The sequence below is a fragment of the Euleptes europaea genome, chromosome 1, assembly GCF_029931775.1.
Source record: "Euleptes europaea isolate rEulEur1 chromosome 1, rEulEur1.hap1, whole genome shotgun sequence".
Taxonomy (NCBI): domain Eukaryota; kingdom Metazoa; phylum Chordata; class Lepidosauria; order Squamata; family Sphaerodactylidae; genus Euleptes; species Euleptes europaea.
In genome coordinates this window covers 143,497,790-143,515,232 of record NC_079312.1, presented here as the reverse complement: position 1 = coordinate 143,515,232, position 17,443 = coordinate 143,497,790, and the positions used below count along the sequence as shown (strand labels likewise).

The window sequence follows — 17,443 nt, the reverse complement described above, 5'->3', positions numbered from 1 at the left end:
GAAATTTTAAGTGAAAATAGATGTCTACCTTGATCCATGGGAGGTGATGGAACAGTGATGTCATCTGCGTTCATGGTCGTCATGTTGTCTCTGATCCCGGTGCAATCTGTTGTTGAGATGGCCGCTCACCGATGATCCAACGAACCTTCAGGCTTCTGGCCACCATTCTGGGGCAAATGCTTGCATCGCCACCGAGAATTCAGTGCAACTGAGGATAAAATGCACATGTGGCCGGATCATTGCCTGAGCGGTTGTTGTGGGCTGCCACCCACTTATATTCGTGGCACGTCGCCTTTGTTTTTGTTCGGCACTCAACATCAGAGCGCCTATGCCCAAGCGCTGCCATCTGACGAGCAATTCGATCGAAGATATCTATGTTGCGGTGGGTACTGACAAGGGCTTCCTGGATTTTCTCTTCACCCCAGATGGAAAGCAAATCCAGAGTCTCCTTTTCGCGCCTGGAGACTCCGCGTCCTCCATTAGATTTTGAGATTGCGCCCTGGGGTCTGGTGCCTGTTGACATGATAAATTCACACTGCCAACCTCGGTGGCCACAAAATCCAAGCAAAAATGGTTGCCGACCATGCATGCCTACTCGGTGCTCACAAAATGGGCAGCGAATGGGCAAACATAACAGCCAGGGAGAATTCTGGGAGAGTGGAGGCGTCTTTCAGAATGGCTGTAATGGAGGTTAAATTTAAATGCACCCCACCCCCGATCATGGTGTCAGTGTAACATGGTGAAGGTGGTGGGCATTGGGAGCACAGAACTGGCCGCCATCCCACCCTTACAATGTGCCTTTGGCAAAGCGATCAAAAATAAAGAAATGTGGATCAATACCTCTTTTATAACTGCCTGATTTGGTGGATTACATGAGCATGACAGACATTTCATTACTCTGCGTAGAAGAAAAGTGCCACAACTGTGTGTTTGTTGCTAGCAAAAAAAATTACAATTGATCAAGGGAGTTAGCGGTAGCAACCACGGCTGCTTGCGCAAACAGATACCTCTGTAGTAACGGTTGCACTTCTCTTCGAAGAGAAAAAAAAAAGGCCGGGAAACAGGAGGGCGGGAAGTTGGGGGGGTGGAGGGGGGAGTGAAAGCTGGCGGCAGGAAGTGAACAATCTAGGGAAGGTATTCTGTTCGCGCTCATATCTGCCGGTGAGGAAAACGTTTCATTTTCATTAATTCGTGGTATAAGTACATGCACTTAACACAGAGAAATTGTGCTCTGGAGACGTTTCCAGAATCCATCGGGTGACATGAGGTGCGAACAGACAAGGAAACCCCGTTGAAATCAGCGCTGCAAATGCGAAATGCGGACATGGCCCTGATTAGTTCTGTTGAACCTTTAAAGATCTATTCATCATCTAGTGAAATGACTATGTCTTATGTATGAGAAGCCCAAACAACATTTTATTAAACAATGGAAAGGATCAAAGACATCCTCCTTTACTATTGGGATAAAAACAAAACTCTGGATGCAAAATGCAGCAGCTGATTCAGCGATAAATACTGGGCCCCAAGAAAATATTAGACCCCAAGAAAACTACCGTGCTGAGGTGGCGGAGTGTGTTCTCTCTAAGGCAACTACTGTGGTGGAGGACGTTCTTTAGCTCCCAGCTGGAAATTTGGAAGACAGAACAAACCCAAATATACAAGCAAGCAATAATGTTGCTCCTGTACTAAGGACTGAGGACTATTTAGGATCTTCTCTGCAGAGGACGGAAGACCTTGCATGACTACCTATGAGAAATAATATGCAGGGGCTGGCCAATTACTTAGAAATTTTGTCATGGAATGTGGTGGGGTGGGCATGTTGTCTATCAAATGATGCAGATATTCCTTTCTTTCACAGGAAATTTGATTGTATAGTGCTTCAGGAGACCTGAACTGATGCTGAGCTAATTTTAGATGGGTTCTACTAATTTAAAATGGAGGCTTTACCCGGGAGATGGAAGGGGAGAAGGAAGGGAGGCCTGGGAATATTTATATCAACTTCAATCAAGATCAAATGTGTAGAACTATCCTCCTTAAGTAATTTGGCTATGGCAATCCTTCTGGTTGGGCAAGGGGTTAGCATGATTTTGATCAATGCTTATTTCCCTCCCACAACTAGGAAATCGATCATTGAGGGCAACTGGGCAGCTCAAGGGTATATAACAGCTTTGTCCACAGAATATCCTAAGGCTAAGCTCCTATTAGTGGGAGACTTCAATGCCCATATGGGCCCTGATGATGACACTCTGGAAGCCAAATACAAGATGGCACTTATAGATCTGGGTGATTTGAGAAATTTCCTGTACAGTTGAGTCTTTAAAGATCATTGTTCAGATGATGCTTGGCAAAACTTGTACTCAGATTCAGTCTTTACATCCCAAATGGTTCCTCGTATGGGAATCATCCTGGGGAATTTATTTATATGGCAAGCTCTAAAGCCAGTACCCTCAATTACAGGCTAGTATATTCACAGCTATTAATTTCAACAAAATACTTCCAAATTCTCCCTTATTTGGAGGGAGATCATTTCCCTCTATTTCCCTCTATTTCCCTTCAACTTACTTTACCTGGTAGGTGTTCTCATCTTAGAGTACATTACCCAATGTTGGTGCTAACCTCTGACCAATTAGGAAATCAAATAAGATGGACAAGTGATCTCCATTCTAAATTAAAAGTACACCTAGCAGCAAAAGAAGTATATTCTTATTTCTCAGCCTTTTCAAACCCAACTTCAGAGCAAGACCCCTTGTTATTATATGAGAATTTCATCCAGGATTTTATCCTATTTTATATAAGGCAGGACAGAAAAGGCAAGCGTTAGTTCCTAAATGTCCTGAGGTGAAAAAGGCCTTTTAACATGCATACTGTAAGTTTATTAAATTGCAGGATAATCAGATTCAGGTGGCCCAGAAATCCCTTGTATGGCATAAAGGGATCTATAAACATCTAATAGTGCAAAAGAAAAAAAAGAGCATACTAGGGAATCTTGGCAGATACTGATCCAAGCAGCTAAAGATAAAAATATATCCTTGTTTTGGAGGCTAGTTGGGGATGAAATTTGGAGACTTCACCATTAGATTCCTTTGTTGCTCCTGTTAGGTGGGCCACTTTTCTCCAGAGCCTTTATGATGATGTACATCCCCAGACATTTTATATGCCAAACTTGTCTAGTATTCCCCCCTGGCCACCTGCTTCCTTAAAGGAAGTTGAGTCACACATTAACTGGCTTAAATGAGACAAAGCCCCTGGATTTGATGGAATTCCCCCAGAGTTCGACTTAAAGGGAAACATAGAATGGTGGGCCTTTTTTAATCTTCCTTGTTTACATATATTGATGCCACAGGGCAGATTCTTAGGGATTGGGGCTAGCTGTAATTGTGCCTCTCTACAAAAAAGGTAGTAGGGAGGACCCTTCCAGTTATGGGCCTATTAGCCTCTTAAATGTTATCAGTAAATTGTATACAAGGCATCTGCTTGTAGGGTTGCCAGTTCCCACTTGGGAAATACCTGGAGATTTTTGGGGTGGTGCTTATCAAGGATGTGATGTCATGTTGTGATGTCACTTCCTGTGATGACACTTCCATGTCAAAGGGCAAGTGATGTTACTTTGAGGACAACCCTGACACGCCTCTTCCTGTGATGTCACTTCCAAGAACACTTCCTGTGAGGTCACTTCTACTTTTCCTCATTTAAATTTAAATTTACTTTTATAATACAAATATTTTAAAAAATTAAAGAAGTTTTATTACTTAGATATGTACATTTTCTATATCAGTGATCACAAACTTGTGACCTGCTTGATGATTTTAAAAGACCCTCCGAACGGGGTGGAGCATAATAAGGATTATTATGCGAGGACTTTTTTTGCTTATCTGTGGTGGCAGAGATCACGAAAATTATGCATGGACCTTTTTTTTGCTCATCAGCTATCATTAGTGTTAGTGTATTTTATGTGTGGTCCAAAACAATTCTTCTTCCAATGTGGCCCAAGGAAGCCAAAAGATTGGACACCCCTGCTCTAGATCCTAAAACAATGTTGTTAGGAATCTTACCACCGGCCATCGATAAAAGCATGGCAGAACTGTTCAGATATATGATAACAGCAGCAAGAGTGACCATTGCTTTTAATTGGAAACAAGAAAATACTCCATCATCAGGTAACTGACTAGAGAAATTAGCAGAATACGCAGTGATGGCCAAGCTGACAAACACTGTGAACAAGAGACCCAGGGAAGAATTTCTATAATTGGAAATTGTATTATGATTACATGTCAGAGTAACATAAGGTATATAAGACGATATGAAATGTTACAGTAGATATATCGATTCAAGCAATTTATTGTGCATGATATTATGGGCATAGGCTCGCTTATGGTTGTAGGTTGGCAGTTTAGTTATAATTGCTTAAAATTATATTATATGGTTATTACATGGTATTTTAATATAATGATACTATTTGAATAGGCTAAAGCACATATTAGGTTAAAGTACATATCATTAAATTTAGAAAATATATAGTATAGCTATGCATTAACTGATAGGCTTACTATAAGTAAGCGGAATTATATAACAATAAGAATTGTAATTCATGTAACCTACAAGAAGATATATTAATATGTTTAGGATACCTAAACATATTTTATATTTTAGACACATAAATAATTTTCTAGAATAGCAGAATGTATAACTTTCAAAGAATTGCTCCAAGGTATAGCAGATAAATGTCTTGTAGTAGCTGTGTAAATGTATGTATGTTGTGAGTTTTTTTTATGTTGTGTTGAAAATTTTAAAAATTATTTTTAAAAAAGAAAACAGTATTTAGATTAAATGAAAATGGACATTCCACAATACATCTACAAATATGGCACAAAAACATTAGCCAGTTCAAATCAGATTCCTTCAACCTATTAATTACTTTCTGATACTTTCCAACCAAGTTTTGAACTGAAATTTCAAACCAAGTTCAAGATTTTTCTAAAGAAGCCAATTAATTCATCTCAGATGAGAGGGGGCCTTCTAAAGAATATGTGTGGACATCTGACCTGGAGAAAATATAGGGGAGGGGGAAGTAAGTACAGCTGCTCCAAAGCTTTTTGCTAGTCAACACTGTAGTTTTTAAAAAAACTTTTAAAAGCTAGTTGAAGCATCATGTAATTTTCATGTGCAACATGGAAGTGATCTGGTCATTGCAATGCAAAAATTGTTGCTGTTAAAGCATAAAGGTATTTTAATGGTTTCAGTGCATTTCTCAAGACAGATGGAGAGGATCACAACATTGCTACCAGATTGTTCATTAATATTAAGAATGGCTCAGCAAAGGTTTCAGACTTTAATATTGTACACTTTCCTAGTGTCTAGGGCAAGATTAGTATTCCTTTTGTAAACATTCCTAGGAGAATGCATGCTGTGTACGAATTCTTACTGTCTGTTCATCTTTGTAACATTTTACACTTCAATGCCTACAGGCTTACTGTTACAGCTGAATTACATTGGATTTTGGAATGCTTCCCATTAAAAATCAGTTCTTGGAGACAGCAATCTTAATGAGCAAATCTCACTTGTGCAGCATTATTTTAATGAGTTTCCACTCAATAGCTACTGGTCTTACAGTAAGGAAGGCTACTTCTGAATTAATATGCATTCTTTTGTATGAAGAAATATAACTTGAAAAGTATGCTGATATTCTTCCCTTCTGGTAAAAAGCATGGAATTAGAGTTGCCAACCTCCAGGTAAAAGCAGAAGATCTCCTGCTATTACAATAGAGATCACTTCAGCTGGAGAAAATGGCCGCTTTGGCAATTGGACTCTGTGGCATTGAAGTCCCTCCCCTCCCCAAACCCCATCCTCCTCAGGCTCCGCCCCCAAAATCTCCCACTAATGGCGAAGAGGCACCTGGCAACTCTACATGGAATAATAATTCTTTATTTGCAAATTAATATTTTAAAATATAAAATAAAATCCAGTTACCAGACAATGGGGCCATTATATCCCAACCTGTCCAAAGGCTGATGACAACCAACAGCAGTTCTAAATTCAATATATGGGATATTTCACTTAAATAATATTAAAAAATACAACAGAAAGAGGCCCCATGAATGGGCTTAGAAGGAGGCATGAACCCATGCTGAGAGCGAGTAGAGGGAAACAAGCACTTATCAATGCCTGTCCTCTCTTTTTTTATAGCTACATGGTTGGCCTTACATAGGAACATGTGTGTAAAGTGCTGTCAAGAAACAGCTGACTTATGTCAACCCCATTGGGTTTTCAAGGAAAGTGACTTTGCAGAGGAGGTTTGACATTGTCTTCCTCTGCAAAGTCTTCCTTGGTGATCTCTCATCCAAGTAGTGACCCTGCTTAGCACCTGAGATCAGGCTATACTATACCATTCCATGTTCCACATTGGAAAATATATCCCGCTATATAATAATACTAACTTAACACTGGTGGTTTCCACATGGGGACAGGCTTGTGTAGTTTCCTGTTGTTTAGATTCCCACCTGCTAATACAGTGCAGAGCAAAAGGGCTTCCACCCAGCAGGTTTTTAAAAATCAGCAATTGAATAGTGTTATATCACTGTACTATTACATCAATATACATATTAGGCTTTCCAAGTTATCAGGATTATTTTTTAAGCAAGTATGTAGCCCCTTTCCTTGCAGAGATATACCTTTTCCCTTAATCTCCAAAATGAAAGTTACTTTTTTAAATGAAAGCTGTGAATTCAGGGAACCTAACACATGTTGGTGTAACGGCACAGCTATATAACTCTATTCAGTCATTTTAAAAGAAAGAAAATAGCCGCAGTGATAGGGAGAACAAATGGCTGTTGTAGGGGAAATGGACACTGTGGGTGTGGGAGCAGGAAAATCCAAACTTTTCCACCCACAAGGAATCCATCCAGGTTTTGCACTATGATGCTTTGTGAAAGAGGGGGGCAAATGCTTCCCAGAGTACTGGAGCAAATAGCTGAGAAAGTGGCTTGAGGAAAAAGCCATAAATGTGAATGAATTGCAAGCTACCAGATCCCCTTTTCATTGTAAGCATTTCCACTTTTACTAGATTTATTTAGTCGTCAGCTATAACCTTAAGCAACTCAAAAAACAATATTCTAGAAATTTGTCATATTTTATGACCTCTATACACATTTTGTCCATCAATTTTCTTTTTAATGCCATCTGAAATGGAATTGAGGCACGTTAGATCTTTATAGACCGTTAGACATTTATAAATCTCCACTGCTTTAAAATATCAGAAACAGCCTATATATGGTCAATTTAAACACCATGCAGACAAGAGATGATGATACCAAGAGATGTTGCCAATATACAGTGTGCTAATGTCCAGAATTCTCCCTAGAACAGGTTCTTATACAAAAGTAGCCATGAGATTACCACTTGAAATCAAGCCACATGTTGGGAAGCATTTGCATAAGACAGAACTCTACATGATTATGGCGACTTTGTGAAATTCTTCCAATATATAATTATAATAATTGATAAAAATGTTAGGGGAGACACTTTAAACAAATGGATTGTCATATGAACCAGACTTCATGAGGTTGTATTTCAGTGGTTATTGCAATATAAATATTGACCCTGCTGGATCTCTGATAGGTTTGAAGAAAAAGAAGTGGTTTCCTAATCCAGAAAAAAAGTCTGGTAAGCCAACACTCCTTGCCAAGGAAAAAAAAGAATCCTCATTATATAACAGCCAATCTACAGAGTCTTCAGGACTGGAGTGTTTTTTAAATCTATGAAGACCTAAGAAAGTATCAATATATTACCTGGCTGCACTGCCAAATATATCCTGCTTAAAAAGGGGGGTTGCTAGAGAGACTTTTTCTAGAGCACAATTTATTTTCTCCGACATTCTCTCATAAAATTAGTTCCTGCACAAAAAGATGTGAAATATCTAATCTCTGATTTTCAGAGGGTTAATGATTCTTTCTACTCCATATTCATTAAAAGCCTATTGATTGTGGATTGAAATACAGCTTTAAATGCATTTCTTAGTTATAAATATAATTTCCTAGTGCGGCATTATACAGAACATATCATCCCTTATAGTGAGATGTAATCAGTTGACCCAGTTCACAAGTCAAACACTGCACTAATCAATTGCTGAGTTATTCTACCAACTGTAGCATGAGTTAGAATTATATTGTTCCCCATCCTATGAGCATTACAACTTTAACAAATGTATCTAAGATTATCTTTGTACAATCTTGAAATAATGGTTATAACAAATCCACTTGCCAGAAGATATTTTGAACAGAAAAATAAGTATGCCTAATTTCAGATGTATTTATGATGACATTGTTGAAGTTTACCTCTTTCAAAGAAAAATGATTCAAAAGTTGATACTGGGGGAAAGGATGTGCAGTCTATGGCTTTGATCTTAAAGATGCCCTTACATGAGTGGAGAGCACTCCCCTCATGCAAGTGGATAGGTTCCTGATTTTTACCAGTTCCTCCTTCCCACTGCATGCTACTTATTCTGGGGGATCCCGCAACACTCAGGAGGGGTGGTAAAAGGAAGGGGAAGGTGGGGAGCCCCATATCGCAAGCAGAACTCTACTCACAGCTCAAGCATATGTAGCTTAGATCCATAGACCCTCTTTATATACATGGAGGTGAACATGTACAGAGCATCTTTTGACTTTTCCATAAACAACAATAGTACCTGTACTTCCATCAACTTTTTTTGAACCTCCTCTGTTTCCATAGTGCCTTGCCAAAAACAATGAGGAAATGCAGATTGAAAAGAGAGAGAAAAAATCTTCAAAAGGCCAACCGTATAATTAATTCCGATTCTTTACAAGGAAATATTGTACTATATTTTTTCAATTTTTTATATTTTCTTTTAAGACTCTTAGGAGAACATTGGAGTAAGAAGGGAAGGATATACAAAAAGGCCTCTGGTTTAACAGTGAAGTGCACTATTTGGGCTCCTTTGGAATTATCCATGATATAGCAATCAATTGATTTAGGTGTTATTAAGAAAAACAGAAGTCTTCCTTCCTGTCCGGCCAGCTCTGAGTTCAGAAATACCTGGAAATTTGTGGTAGAGACTGGAAGGGGGGGGGTTAGGGAGGGGGGGACCTTGGTAGTGTATAATGTCATAGAGTCCACCTTCCAAAGCAGCTGTTTTCCCCAGGAGAATTGTAATAAATGTTTTAAATAAATAAATAATAAGAGATCTTTGTAGTCTGGAAATCAGTTGTAATTCCGGGAGATCTCCAGACCCCACCTGGAGGTTGGCAACTCTAAGACTTTATTGTGGCATAAACCTTTGAACACTACAACCTACTTCATGCAGCTGAGGAAGTGCCTGGTAAGCTTTGGCCTCTACGCCCTACTTGTTGGTCTTCTTGAGCATCTGGGTGGCCGCTGTGTGAAACAGGATGTGGACTAGATGGACAACTGATACCCTGAAATAAATTCAGAATAACGTTTTTTTTTTTACATTACTGCCTCCTATACATTCCTGTTCAAGAGTCTCATCTCATTCTTCTTTGTTTTGATGTGAATGATCAATTTAAGAACAGAACCATTATACAGAGTGTAACGTTTTTTACAAGCTCAGTAAATTCAACATTGTAAATCTAACATTATCACTCTCCATGTCCACTCCTCCCCTCTTGCCTATTACTATGAGAGCAAACATAGGAAAGCTTTATGCATCGGTTGAAATCAAACATGAATAAATAACAGGAAAGTATACAAATAAATAGATCTTTCAAAAAAAGAAAGAAAAAGTTCCAGGGAGAAAGATGTGTCTCCAAAACATGGTTCCCATTTTGTAATCTGATCCACAATGATTTTTTAGTGGTCCATATTTCAATTTAAAGTTCCACTCCTCATGAATATACTTGATCAGTAATCCTGAAAAGCCTGCTAGATTAAACCAAGGACCATTTTAGTTCAGCATCCTGTTTCCAAGAGTTGTTAACTACGTGTTTCAAGAAATGCCACAGGGCATAAAGCTACAGATCTCCTTCATTCTCTGTCTCTGCTTTTTGGTGGCAATACACGGTCTCTAAACATGGAAGCTCCATTTTACTATACTTGTTGGTAGGCCTTGTTATGATACAGGAATGAAAAGCACCTTGTTTAACACTCAGAGATGCCTGATCTGAGAGAAAACATTATTTTCTGGGAATAACAATAATCTCCTCAGATTTCAGTCTGAGAGGAAATTGGGGGAGGGGTTGTATGGAGACAGGCTGAGTGAAGATGACCATTTGCACACCTGCCAGGAAGGGGCAAGACAGAAGGCTATCCTAAGTTGGGCCATAAATGTTTTGAGATGCGCACCTTTTTTTGATTGGAGAAGGGTGCAAAGCAGTACATGTGGGACCCACTCACAATTTCATGAAAGGTCAGCAGGGACAGGAATGGTGAAAAGGTCTGAACATCCTGTCAAAGGCATGCAAGCTAAGAACCAGGAACAGGGGAAATGGAGTGAAGTCTGTCTTGGCAAGACTCTGTTTTTCAAGTTCCATGGAAGGGAATGCCAAGGTAACACCAGTGACTGGATTAAAAAGGTAAAGGTCCCCTGTGCAAGCACCGGGTCATTCCTGACCCATGGGGTGACGTCACATCCCGACGTTTCCAAGGCAGACTTTGTTTGCGGGGTGGTTTGCCAGTGCCTTCCCCAGTCATCTTCCCTTTACCCCCAGCAAGCTGGGTACTCATTTCACCGACCTCGGAAGGATGGAAGGCTGAGTCAACCTTGAGCCGGCTACCTGAAACCAACTTCCGTTGGGATCGAACTCAGGTCGTGAGCAGAGCTTTTGACTGCAGTACTGCAGCTTAACACTCTGCGCCACGGGGCTCGTAACGTGACTGGATTAACCTAATATTTTTATTTCTTTTTTTAGTTCTTTAATACCCTATAGTGTTTTGATATAGTGTTCCAAGGTTCTTGTGCTCTAGTAAATTGAGACTGTATATAAAGATCTTTTCTTTTGACTATGGTCAAAGATGTCACCCAAAGTGCCTGACTGCTCATTCCATGCATACATCAGAAACTCCTGACTGGGCTACAGACAGCTGGCCAGAGGAGGGTATATGTGAAGCAGTTCATATCCACGTATCTGTTATATGTGCCTCAACCCATAGGTTAGTTGTCAAAGGAAGGGCAGAGCTTGAGTAGTGGTGGTTAGTGAAGAAAGGGGAGAAGAGGTGAGTAGTTGGGGAAAAATCAGAACCCTCTTTCACATGTGCATATTCCCCATAGCCACTCAGGCAAAGACATAAGGGGGGTACTTTACAAGCACATCCTTCATGAATTTGTCTAATTCACTTTTAAAGCCATCTGTGCCTATGACCATTACTACCTACAGTGCCAGTGGATTCTACAGATTATGTATGAAAGTACTTCCTGCCCATACGTCTGAATCCAATGCTAATAAATTTTTCTGATGACTCTTCTAGCATTTGACACAGGAGGGGTAAAATCTTCTCCATCCACTTTCTCCAAATGACACAATTTCATAAATCGTGTTTCCCCCCTGCAGAAGAACATATAGTACTTCTAGTGGGGTGACATGACTTCTCATTTTTCAGACGGACCTAAAATCAACCTAATTATTTTTACAATAAATGAAAACTATCCCAGAATGGACTGCAGTCATATCAATACTTAAAACAAATCACTCTGAAAGTGTTTAATGTTTATGCCTGCCTGGGCACAGTTATCTGGAAAGAGGCTCTGCTAAGCTGGAGGTGTTTGCTGTTTGAAGAAGACCATGCTCTCTCTGGGCAAATTGTACATGGGAATACCCTGGGTCCTATTCCATCTAAGCTTTCCCAGGCCAAAGTTGTTTATGGAGACAGGCCTGAGACACACAGACCCTGCAAACGCTGGCTCCTGGACAGAAAGCTACTGCTTCTTCCAATAACTGAAGCTTCTCAAAGCTATCTCCAAACACCTGCCTCTGCACTGCTTGCCTAGCTTCCTCATCTTCATGAGCAGCTCTGGCCCAGACAAGGCTAGAAGACAGAAAGAGGAAATCTGGGCTTTTTTAAAGCTATGGCAGGCCTAATACTGGGCCATGTTAATTAATGTTTTTTATTTAATTTTTAATAAGTATTCTTGGGTAATGATTGGTAATTGTGGTGACTGTGAAGCATGACTAATAATTCAAGTTTGTTGGGAAACAGCTTACACAGCAGTTATACAGTTAAAGATGGTAAATGGATCACAAACTAAACTGAGTATGACTTAATTTGAAACAAAATACCCTAATTCATTTTTCCCCTCAGATACATGGTATATGGACTCTGAACGTGGTTAGCCAGCACAGAAAGCAATCATTAATAGTAATGTCTCCAAAACTGTGCAGGACTTCCTTCAACTTCCAAAGGGCATATTAACACCAGAGGACATTGTACTGAACATTACTAGACATTAGGAAGAATTTTCTAACAGTTCAAGTGGTTCCTCAGTGGAACAGGCTTCCTTGGGAGGTGGTGAGCTCTCCTTCCCTGGAGGTTTTTAAGAAGAGGTTAGATGGCCATCTGTCAGCAATGCCAATTCTATGATCTTAAGCAGATCATGAGAGGGAGGGCATTTTGGCCATCTTCTGGGCATAGAGTGGGGTCACTGGGGGTGTGGGGGGGGAGGTAGTTGTGAATTTCCTGCATTGTGCAGGGGGTTGGACTAGATGACCGTGGTGGTACCTTCCAACTCTATGATTCTATGAAATTTACTTGAGAAATTACACTAGTATGCAAACTTTTCACGCAAGATTAACTATGTCTGATCCCCTGTAAACTCTGAATAAAGTAGTTTACTTCTACACTGATTCTGAAGCCCTGTTCAGGTTTTAATACAAGTAGGAATGAAGATAAAGTAAGCCTGTCACTCCAGTGTCTTCAGTGGCCCCATTAAACCAAGCCTTCACACAGATTCTCAAATGGCTGCTAACTCCCATATGTACAAACTACAGTATGGACCAAACATATGGGAATCTACAAACATTCTAATTCATGTGCATGGACTTTATGCAAATGGTTGGACACAAAACCAGACAATGTTGGAGGACAAGGACAGTCCCCAACCCTTCCACCTATTTCTAACCAAATGAATACTTGAACATAAGATTAGCCTTCTGGATCAGACCAATGATCAATCTAATCCCCCATGTTGTTTGCCGCAGTGACCAACCAGATATCCCAACGAGCTACAGCAGGGGGGCACTATCAAAGTTGCCAGTTCTGGGTTGGGCAATTCCTAGAGATCTTGGGGGTGGAGAACGGGGAGGGGAGGGTTTGGGGAGGGGAGGGACTTCAGTGGGCTACAATGACATAAAAGCCACCTTCTAAAGCAGCCATTTTCTCCAGGGGAACGGATCTCCCTACTCTGTCCCTCAATCTATCTCCACCCTGCCACCTCTTTTCTTACTCTCTCTCCTTCGTGCCTTTTACTCTCTCTCTTTCTGCCCCCCACCCATCACTCTTTCTCTCTCTTTCTCCCCCCCAGACCATCACTCTCTTTTCCTGTCCCCCATCACCCTCTTGGCCTCCCACATGCTTCCTCCCCTCCCCTCCACAGCAGCAGTGGCAGCAGCAGCTCTCCTGGAATCACAACCGATTTTCTAAGTTCCTCTTAGGGTTGCCAGTTCTAGGATGGGGAATGCCTGGAGATTCATGGATGGAGCCTTGGGAGGAAAGCAACCTCAGTGAGATATAATGCCATGGAGTCCACTCTCCAAAGAAGCCATTTTCTTCAGGGGAACTGATCTCTGTCATATGGAGATCAGTTGTAATTCCGGGTTATCTCCAGACCTCACCTGGAGATTGGCAGCCCTAGTTCCCCTGGAGGAAAGGGGCTGCTTTAAAAGGTGGCATCCGTGGCATTATACCCTTCTGAGGCACCTCCCCTCCTCAAACCTAACCCTCTTCAGACTGAAGCATGCATTCTAAATGAAAAAGTGTGAATGCTTTAAGAAAAGGAACATCTCCTGTTGCAAAGTTAAGGTACACTATAGATTGATACATATAGATTCAGACACAAAACATCCTTCCATTTTTCATTGTAAAAAATGTGGATCAATGGAAACCTCATTGCCTCAATGACTGGCTGAATTCAGTACTTAAACAGGGAGACTGAAAAGTTGAGACTTTCACATTATTGGAAACCAATTGCTTAAATAATCCAAATACTCCTTTGATAACAAACCATCATTTGCTTTTATTATTAAATAAGCATAACTTATTGTGATAGTTATGGAAAGGAAAAAATGATTTTAGTATATTAAAACACGTATGAAGTGATCCCTCTGTTGCCAACATTCACCATCATTGCTAACGCAGCAATGCATCAAAACAGAGGAGTTGGCAAAATCCAATGTACTTACATCCGTGTCAGGCCCCTTGTCTGCCCCAGGACATGAAAAGGTAACAAATTCATGGCACCTCTTGTGAACCACAAAGCAGCAAACTGCAAAGAGAAAAGGGGAAAAAAATTCAGATGACCACTGCTCTGTTAAAAAACTATTGTTAATTCACTTGCATGCAGATATCTACTATGAAATAGCTTAAAACTAATTTGGCTTGCAAGTTAATTAGTGGATATTCAAATCATAGACTAACTTGTGCACAACTCTTCTGTGTCTCATCATTAAATGTAGCAGACTTTCTTGTAAGTTGTTTGTTTAACACATGACATTCTACTACAGAATGGGAACAGTATATCAGACACTCATTCTTCAATGATCTTTGCAGTGACAATTTATTTAAAAGTATAAAAATAGATTAATAAAAGAGAAACATTCATTGCAATGAATCCCACAAAAAGTTATGATGAATCATAGGAACGACTAAATAACACATTGCTCTCTGAACTGGCCTTAGGCAATAGTTCAAAAATCTAGGTGTTAGAGGAACACAGTTTGTAACCAGCTCTATATTTCAGTCATTACCTTGTAAAAAGCCATGAGCAATGTGATTTAAGGTCAGCTTTAGACTATGCAGGGATGAAGGGCAACATTCATTTCTTGCTGCCAGCTTTCTCTGTACTAGGAATTCCAAACTGGGTCCCATCTTCTACGATCACTTTCATGTAGAATAATTAAAGGCTCCTGTGAGCCCTAAAGGAGGTTGTCCACTGTATCTCCACTGAATTGACTGCCCTCATTTTGCCCCTTTTTATTTAGTTTGTGTTATAAGTGTATGAATTCTGCTGTGTCTTTACATTGGTTGCAATTTTATTATACGATCACTCCCAAGGCAGAATGCTGGAAAGCTACCTGCTCTCATAAGGGGTTGTGTGAGCCTCTCTGCATGAGTCACAACCTTAGGTTTCCTTCCTTCTTTATCAAGAGACACACACAGATCACTGACTTACGCAGAAACATAGTGTGTGGGCTGCTCTGACAGACCTTTATGACACACTGAAAACAAACTGTTTATAACTACATTCATTAGAGTTTTATAACATATAATAGAATTAAGAAAAAAATTAAGAAGTGTGTGTGTTTAGTGCCAGCAAGTCATTTCCAACTTATGGCGACCCCATGAATTAAAATGACCTCTAAAACGTTCTATTGTAAACAGCCTTGCTCAGGTCTTACAAACTGAGGACCACGGCATCCTAGCCACAGTCAATCCATCTCATGCTGAGTCTTCATCTTTTCCTGCTGCCTTCCACTATTCCTAACGTTATTGTCTTTTCCAGTGACTTTTGTCTTCTCATAATGTGACCAAAGTTTGACAGCCTCGGTTTAGTCATTTGTGCTTCTAGGGATCGTTCGGGCTTGATTTGAACTAGAATCCACTTCTTTGTCTTTTTGGCAGTCCATGGTATCCCTAAAACTCTCTGCCAACACCACATTTCAAATGAATCAAATTTCTTCCTGTCAGTTTTCTCCATTATCCAACTTTCACACCTCTACATAGTAATGCGGAACACTAGAGTATGAATTGTCTTGATTTTGGTCACCAGCAATATATCCTTACACTTAAGGATCTTGTATAGCTCCTTCATGGCTGCTCTTCCCAGTCTCAATCTCCTTTGGATTTCTTGGTTGCAGTCTCCCTTTTAGGTTGATGGATTGAGCCAAGGAAAAGAAAATCATAAACAATTTCAATTTCTTCATCATCAACCTTAAGGTTGTGTGATTCCCATTACTTTTCTTGCTGTTCAGCTGTAATCCTGCTTGGGCATTTTCCGCTTTAACCTTCATCAGCAGTCATTTCAAGTCTTAACCATTTTCTCCCAGTAATGTGGTGTCACCTGCATATCTCAAATTGTTAATGTTCCTTCTACCAATTGGTGGAAGGAACATTAAAATTGGTTTCTTCCTCCAATTTTCACTCCACCTTTTCTGAACAGCTTGAACATCTAGCATTTCTCATTCTCAATCTTTGTTGTAAGATTTTGAACAGCACTTTACTCACGTGAGAAGTTAATGCAATGGTCTGATAGTTGCTGCAGTCTTTGACATCTCCTTTTTCAGAACTGAAATGTAGATTGAGAGTTTCCATTCTTCGAGGCATTGTTTTGTTTTCCATATTTGTTGGCATATTCTTGTTAACATTTTGATGGACTCCATTTCTATAGATTGAAATAACTCTCATTGATATCCTTTCTACTCCTAGTGATTTGTTTCTCCCAATTGCTTTGATGCAGCTTTCACTTCACTTTCTAAAATGGCAGGTTTTTCTTCAAAATATTCTTTTTGGAAGGAACCTGTCATTCTTTCATCTCTTCAGTGTATTGTTAAAATTAAGATTACTATTCACAATGTTCAAACAAAGAATAAGTCTTATTCAAAAGACAGAGTATTGTGGTTTTTTGGTTATTGTTAGTAATCATGACTATATCTTTCCAAAATGGCTCTTGTATTACAGGGGGTGTTTCTGTCTGTTCAACCATTACTTAAAGAGAAATAAATACTATTCAGTGAAAAGACCTTGGTTTGATTAAACCATTTCCTAGCTCAATTTTGTGGGTAAGATACTCATTAATGATCTGGTACCACTGATTCATAGTTAGGATCATATATATTTGCTTTGCACTGCTGAACTTTCTCCATGAGTACTAACATGAGCAAATCAAAGAGATCTTTACGCAACACTTTCTGTTTTTCAATATATACATTTTCAAGAGCACTACCATGAGCAGGAGTGATCATTTAGTTGTTATTCTTCCAATTTTAACTGCATCTGGGACCAATAAACATTATCAAATGTATAAATGATGTGAGCTTTCAATCTTAATTCAGAAAAAAGTTTGTCAACTATTAGAAGTTAGAGAAACACTACTACAGACAGTGTCAGGCACATATTTTAATTAATTAACTGATACATTGATTCCACATAAAGTTATCACCATGCTAGAAATGCAAAAGCACCCTTCTATTTCAGAACTGGTCTAATGTCATAGGTAATTTTAATGTTCAGGGTCACTTTACAGCCATGGTGACATCCTAC

General features: G+C 39.7%; 1 protein-coding gene across 1 annotated transcript in view; it reads right to left on the bottom strand.

Moving 5' to 3' along the window:
* PRKCA (protein kinase C alpha) overlaps positions 1–17,443 on the bottom strand; it is a 307,017-nt gene that overhangs the window by 155,229 nt on the left and 134,345 nt on the right. Inside the window, exon 3 of the mRNA XM_056866635.1 lies at positions 14,368–14,450. Coding sequence (XP_056722613.1) covers positions 14,368–14,450 — 83 coding nt within the window. The remainder of the gene's footprint in view (positions 1–14,367; positions 14,451–17,443) is intronic.